Source organism: Priapulus caudatus, unplaced genomic scaffold (assembly GCF_000485595.1).
Source record: "Priapulus caudatus unplaced genomic scaffold, Priapulus_caudatus-5.0.1 Scaffold13, whole genome shotgun sequence".
NCBI lineage: Eukaryota > Metazoa > Priapulida > Priapulimorpha > Priapulimorphida > Priapulidae > Priapulus > Priapulus caudatus.
Window position 1 is genome coordinate 1,549,147 of NW_014577074.1, and position 7,441 is coordinate 1,556,587.

Below are 7,441 nucleotides of genomic sequence, written 5' to 3' on the forward strand. Positions count from 1 at the left end.
GCTAAAATGATGTGTACGCAACTGCGTATCTGCATATCTGCACCTAACAAAGGTGTCACTACGCACAACTGAAATGTTACGTTTATAACCGTTGCAACAGACCTCAGATGAGCCCAGACGCTCTGCGGCTCTGGTTTAATTTGTGTGGCAGAACATAGTTTGTATTCTGATCTAATGTACATTACCTTCCACGCACGTCCGCAAACGTAAAACGCATTACTGTGATGATTTAGCGCTAGCTTAAAACAGCTTGAAAAAAAACAGGGGATATATATTATACTTGAGAATTGTAAACTTCTTTGGGTGCTAGGAATAGTCGAAGATAAGACAGACATTCGGTATCACTGAAAGAATAATATGCAATAAATGGTCATTCATTATTAAACTATATATATATATATATATATATATATGATATATGGTGTGTGCGTGTGTGTGCCCGCGCGTGTGTGTGTGCGCGCGCGCATGTGTGTGTGACGGGTTAAACCTTTATGGCCCTGTCACACTAGGGCGTAACGTATGCCAGCGTATGAGATTTTTCGCCAATACGTTGGTGTACGTTGATATAGGTTAGGAGTATGTTAGGCATAAGTTGTATTTGTTAACAGCACGCTGTGATACGCTGTCGTACGTCGAGGAACGCCGAGACAGAAAAAATGTTTTGGTTTGTTCAAAACTTTTAGCGTATGACAACGTATAATTCATAGGTTAGGCATACGTTATAGATACGTTCAAGATACGTTGTGGGTACGTTAGACATACGTTGACATACGCTAAAGGTATGTTAGAGGTACGTTATTCATACGTCGAGATACGTCGGCTGAGGGTGTAACGTACACCTAACGTATTGACAACGATTGAGTAACTTACTTCTAACCTATATTGGACGTATTTGCAACGTATCTTGACGTATTCAGACGTATTGTACGTATGCCTGGCGACGGAGTAACGTATTTAACGTGTTTCTACCGTACAGCTAGCGTTCATTTGGCGTACTGTGAGCGTGTTGCGGGCGCGTTGCGGGCGAGTCCCAGATATTAATTAGATTTGCTTGCAAGAACTCCAGCATACTCTCCTCCTATTCTACTGTAAGTGAAAAGACAATCTTCGTAGCCCTCTCTTCTTTGCCTGGTCATTGGGCTTCCTGGAGTTGGAGGCAACAGAAACGACAGAGCCTTCACGGGACGGAGGAGTGGGTGAGCGAGGTTCTCTGGATCTTGACCTGGACTGTGTATGGCCGGTAGGATGAGGGTTAGGCTGGTCAGGCTGGTCTGGTTGGTCAGGCTGGTCACGCTGGTCAGGCTGGTCTGGCTGTTCTGCAGGTGGTGGTGATGGTTTTGGTTGTGCATGGGTTATCTTTGCTCTCCGTCTGCCACTGGAAGGGGCATTCAATCGCTTGTGAGGCATGGTAGATGCTTTATTGATTTATGACGAGAGCGGCACGGTATTTATCCTGTTACGTCACGTGATCGTTCGTGACACGCCGAGCACGCTGCACATGCGCTACTCATACGCTACCCATACGCTGGCCATTCGTCGAGAACGCCAGGCACTCGTTGACCATACGCTCGGATACGCTCCCATAAGTTATATATAAGTTAATGATACGCTATACATACGTTGTGTATACGTTCAATTCGTTGTGTATACGTTATGTATACGACCAATCCACAAAAATCCAGATTTTTTTAGGTGCCCGGGTCGACGTATGCCAGCGTATGATGGGTTTTCCAAAATAATTCATTCGCTCGGCATACGTTAAGGCTATACGCCCTAGTGTGACAGGGCCATTAGCGCGCATTCGTTGGAATGCTCTATAAGTGACGATATAGAAAGGATTTCATGTGTCGACTCACCTATATTTGAGTGTGAAATGGCTAAGAAAAAGCGGCCAGTCAGATAGACAGCCAGGCGCACAGACAGACCGACAGCCGACATACATGCAGACAGACAGACAAAGACAGAGAGAGACAGACAAACACACTGACATGCACCCGAGCGCGTAGGTTGGCCATCGTAGGGGCCTACTCAGAAATAATTATTTTTACAGCGGTAGAAACAATATAGGTAAAATTATTATAGCACTTTTACCCAATCAGGGCCGTACTCAGAAACAATAAAAAATAATAAAAATAAAGATAAAAATAATTTAACCGCGGTTAAATTATAGCTCTTTTATCCAATCAGAGGCCTTGTTACACATAATTGAACCGCCGATAAATTATTTTTCCCGCGGTCAAGTCATGTGTATCAGTGTGTTATTTCTGATGTTTACATGCTAATTTAGGAGTTTGTAACACATACGCATGATACGCTGTGGTTCACTGGCGAGTCGTGACCTATTCACTGCTTGACAGCACAATGTCCTACATCACACACGCGACCATACATAATGGGTGCTTACCATATATTCCTTCCATGTGACAACTAAATGCATACGAAATCTGCACAACAAAGATCAAAAGTCCTACGTTTACATGCTAATTTAGGAGTTTGTAACACATACGCTGTGGTTTACCTGTTCACTGCTTGACAGCACACTGTCCTACATCACACACGCGACAATAAATAGCCAGCTGGACGTTTGTACAGCGCTCATTCTCAAAACCATACCCCCTGGTATCGGTGAGTTTGTGAGCACCCCGTGAGCGTGAGATTTTGTCAATTCACCAGGTAAGCTGTAGCAATATACAGAACATGATACACAAGGAGATTACGTTAAGACTGTTGCAGATCTAGTAATGATACGTATACATATCGCATCTAAATGGTGCTACGTATATACTTCAAGAATTTCACAGTTTCTTTATTTCAAATACTTTCTAGTAATTTCACTTGACCAGCTAATTAATGCATAAACTCGGTTCACAATGTAAATCGTATGATTATGATCTGTTTTACAGGCAAATATATCAATCTTCAACCAACCGAGATCGAGAGACAACGAATAAAGTTAAGATGCAATCCCACGGAAAACAGATAACGTGGACTATGTCGGTCACAACACTACTGGTAGGAATATTCTAATCCGGTTGATAGATTTTCGTCGCAAATGTTTTCATTAATATCTTGGTTTAACAAGTAAATAAAGTAATAACGTATACTTCGCCCTCGATTTAACAGACAAATAGGGGGGGGGGGTCTCCGGTAATGCCGATAGTCTGTTAATTGCTGACTTGGTACGCTAGGGACATTATTTGTGAGTTTTCTTTTCTTATAAAGCCCACTATTAGCACTATACATACATAATACAATAGCGTACATACAATAAACATATTAAACATTGTGAATGATTATAAATAAAGGGTACAGTAGAGCAGTTTTAGTTACATTTTGCGGTAGACACATGAATACAGAGACGTTTTATTTCCATGATCCTATAGCGGGTGCATCACAATAAATTCATTCTGAGCGGGATTCTGAGTCAGCGGATTTATTATCCGTTGCTTCCGATGTCCGCTAAGTCAGGGTCCGTTAAATCAAGAATGAAGTGTACATAAAATATCTATTGTCATCGTTAGTAGGAGCTAGAGTCCGGTGAATTCAGAGTGGGAGGGTGATTCCACCATTTAATACTATAGCTTTATTACATGAACGGATCATTACATGAACGGATTGCATTTCTGTACTGGTTAATCTAAATTATTGATAAAAACCAGTGATAAAAAACAACTCATTTTTACAATAAACGCGTTATTCCTAACATATTGAACACCAACCTATCACTGTTACGCGTCTGTGCAGTCTATCATATTGAATATATATATATATATATATAAGGTGGGAGGGTGCGTACATGCTTGCGTGTATCTTGTGTGTTTGTGTGTGTGTGTGTGTGTTGTGTGTGTGTGTGTGTGTTGTGTGTGTGTGTGTGTGTGTGCGTGCGTGCGTGCGTGCGTGCGTGCGTGCGTGCGTGCGTGCGTGCGTGCGTGCGTGCGTGCGTGCGTGTGAGGGTGGGTGGTTGGTTGCGTGCGTGCGTGCGTATGTAGTAACACGTGTAAATATCTTCACAGATCAAGCACGTCATCATAAACTTTGAGGAGGGACAAGACTTTGTCTTTTACTGCACGTCTGCAGACTGTAAGGTCATCCACGAATTCATTGGTGGCTACATATTCTGCTCCATGCGTTCCAAGGAATCCAGCCAGACGCTCAATGAAGAGTTGTTCCACAAGTTAACGGGAGGCTGGTCGTAAGCTGCCAAGATCCACGGGCGTTGGCTATATGTTATGAGGCCTTCGGGAAATTCTGTGAAACGTGTGTCAGTGCAGCGTCGTTGCCTGCATTCTATGTTGTCTTGTAAAGCTGCTGTTGATTAATGTCAGCCTGAAGTCGTCTCTTCCACAGACGTCAATCTTGTAATATTTACCAAAGGACATTGGTTACTTTGGAATTTCATCGTGTTTTATATCATGATCAACCAAACTGTGAAAGGTATATGTAAACTACATGCTAGAGGCCAGAAGTATTATGATGCGTGTGTTGGACTACGATTTAATATATAACCAGTATGGATAATGCATGGTATCTTGCATAATTTCCAACAAAGAAAACTTTATTGGAATTTATGTTAGCTATTCATTATATCACTGCTATCCCACTTGTATATTTTACAGTCTTCCCCATCTGTTTGTGCAATCATTGAAAACCAAAGTAAAAGTGTTTCTTTACCAGTATATGAAGTCGATATTTAATTAGCTAAAAGTATGTTTAAAATATTTTGGCCAAAGAATAATTAGTTAGCTGATTCAAAATTTCATTGCTGTATGAGCAAGTTAATAATAACGGTATTGTAAGTGTAGTGCTAAATGCAATGTAGAAATGATATCAATTAAATATGTATAGAATATTAGTAAAAAAAACTAGTAATCTTTGGGGTTTATAATGAAAAAGATTCCATGCTTGTTATTAATAGTTGCAATTCAACTGTTTTTAAATGCTTGAGAAAATTGGGAAATTGAAAAAGGGGTATCCTTTAAGCAGGATGGAGGACAGATGAAAGCTGCATCTTGGTTGACATCAAAATTATGAATAGTCATGGGTGGGGTTCTGTTTTTGTACTCAAACTGTCAGTATAAAAACAGGATGCCACCCTCTTTCCAACTTGCCACCGACACTATCTATTGCTTTCTTTGACGTTACACATACCAGCTTGCTTCTTTCTTTTTTTTATAGTTGTTCGTTCCTAAGCATGCATGCATCGTGCAGAACGTCACTAGGTTTTCTAAGTGTTGGTGAATGTTTTGAGGGTGGCCCATGTGCTCCTAATATCTTCCTTATTTCATATTTCACTGTAATCTCGTTAAGGGTTTTATTTGAAATGTAGAGATGCGATTCTTGTAAATGATACCTGACTATGTGACTGTGTACAGCAGCTATTCATTAGCTGGCATTGCGTCGATTTTTACACCCGTTTTGAGTTTTCTATGAATATTAAAAGTGCCTTGCCTGTGTAAAGAGGTTGTTGGGTAAAAGCGAAATTGTCATTCACGATTATTACTACGAATACCCAAACCAAATAATGTGCCTAGCTAACAATACTATGAACAATATAATTAGATTAGAGTTTTTAGTTGGTTTATCAAACCGATTGTAATATGTATTTATATTGAGTTGTTTCTTAATCACTTTGTATGCTTCATGAAATGTATGAGAAAATGCCGTTAGCAAAAGGGATAAGCTTAAGTATATGAGCCAATTGCCTTCTTGATTATACCAAACGTGTATAGTGGGTGCGCGTAAGATTCGCTTTTATGTTTCAGAATGCGTGCGCTGTACGTGTGTGGCTTCGTGTTGTGATTTATCTCGGGCGTGATTGCAGTGTCAGCACGTCTATTGCTTCAGCGCGCTAGTGAGGCCGATGAACATAATTATGATGTATGCGCGCGAAATAGCTTTTACGCGGTTGCGTGATGTGAACACTCCGGTTTGTATTTCGCGAGTATTTTATAACAGGGTTGTGAGTGCGATCAGGCGCCGGCAGCAGTCTACATCTCCATCAAGTCGTTTCATCTTTATTAATTTTTATATTCATAATAACATCAAACTCAAATGGCCTCGAACTGCATGTATTTATTTGTTTTATTAAATATAGTTCCCGAATAAGCTATCAAACGCGGCGTGCAAGTGCGCCTAGTACTAGCGACCACTCTTGGCATGTTTTACTGGTATCTTCAGGTATCTGAAAACTTGCATTTATCATGACGATCTTATAGGTCGAAATATGAATTTGTTTGGACGGAAAGTTTTGAAATTTGTTGTAATCGTATTATAGGCTTTACATAAAAAGTATAGTTATTTCTGTTGTATACATGTGTTGTGACACTATTTATATAATCTTTGTTAAATTTCAAGCTTTTTTAGCTCATCTGACGTAGTCAGATGCAGCTTGTAGAATCGCATGATCGTGCGTCCGTCCGTGCGTGCGTGCGTGCGTTCCCGGTCCGGTTCCGTGACGTTGGCGTCGTCCGTCAATCTTCTAACGGCGCTCGATTCCACCGGCTCACGCCTCTTGCCTCACTACTTTCCGTGACTGCTCGGGGGGGATCGTGAAAAGGACCTACGGTATGACAAATTTTAAGGGGCCAAGGGGTCAATCACGTCCATGAGACGTGTTAAACCGGAAGGGCAAAATATTTCCGCCTTTAACTAAGTAACTCGGAAGGAAATACGGAACTTGCGGCACAACTTCTCTAATCCCGCCTCGACTATGCTCTTAACTTATATTCGTGTATGTGTGGACCGCCAGGAAACCCAGTCACCAGTGCGAAATTGAGGTCCAGTCAAAGGGCATGTGGGGGAAAAAGGGTCAAGCATATCAGACAATTTTCTGCGCCAGGACTCATGGCCTCAATGGAGCAGCGAGTGAAGATAACTCTTTTTGTTTTCAGCGCTGACGCTACCATTATTTAATCACTTATTGCAAAGACTGCAATGCAAAAAATTTGACGTAACACGGACGCTTTCGCCATTACGTAGTGAAGATAAGTGTCTGATAATCTTTTGACCCTCGGCTTCCTCTACACGAGGATTATGTTTCATACATATCCAACGGCGATGTCCTTGTCACACTGCTCAATGAAGTCTTCACCAGTGTTCCCTCATTATTCATGGGCTGACACTCCATAATCCTACGAAAGACCAATAAGTCCTCGCAAGCGTCGAACGCTCTACAACCCGCAGGCGTCACGTCTCAAAGGTCGTTGGATAGATGATCCCATGCAACCTTTTTTATTATTTACGCTGTTTTCTAGTATTTTTCTTATCTTTATCTCTCATTTGAAACTCAATTTCCTCCGAATAACACCGCACAATATTATACATATGATTTTATTTACAACATTTTAATTAAAAAAACATATAACTTTTACAACATCTCTTATTTTTTTTAACTACACTTAACGGGTGCTTATGTGTCACAGCGCGACCCAATATAAACAGA

The 7,441-nt window shown here is 41.0% G+C and overlaps 1 protein-coding gene across 2 annotated transcripts in view; it reads left to right on the forward strand.

The window, feature by feature from the left end:
- Positions 1-6,308, forward strand: part of LOC106808569 (fermitin family homolog 2-like) — a 49,210-nt gene extending 42,902 nt beyond the window's left edge. For both annotated transcript variants that reach the window (XM_014811334.1, XM_014811341.1), the window contains one exon: positions 4,014-6,308. In XM_014811334.1, coding sequence (XP_014666820.1) covers positions 4,014-4,196 — 183 coding nt within the window. In that variant the 3' untranslated portion in view covers positions 4,197-6,308. The remainder of the gene's footprint in view (positions 1-4,013) is intronic.
- The last annotated feature ends 1,133 nt before the right edge of the window (positions 6,309-7,441 follow it).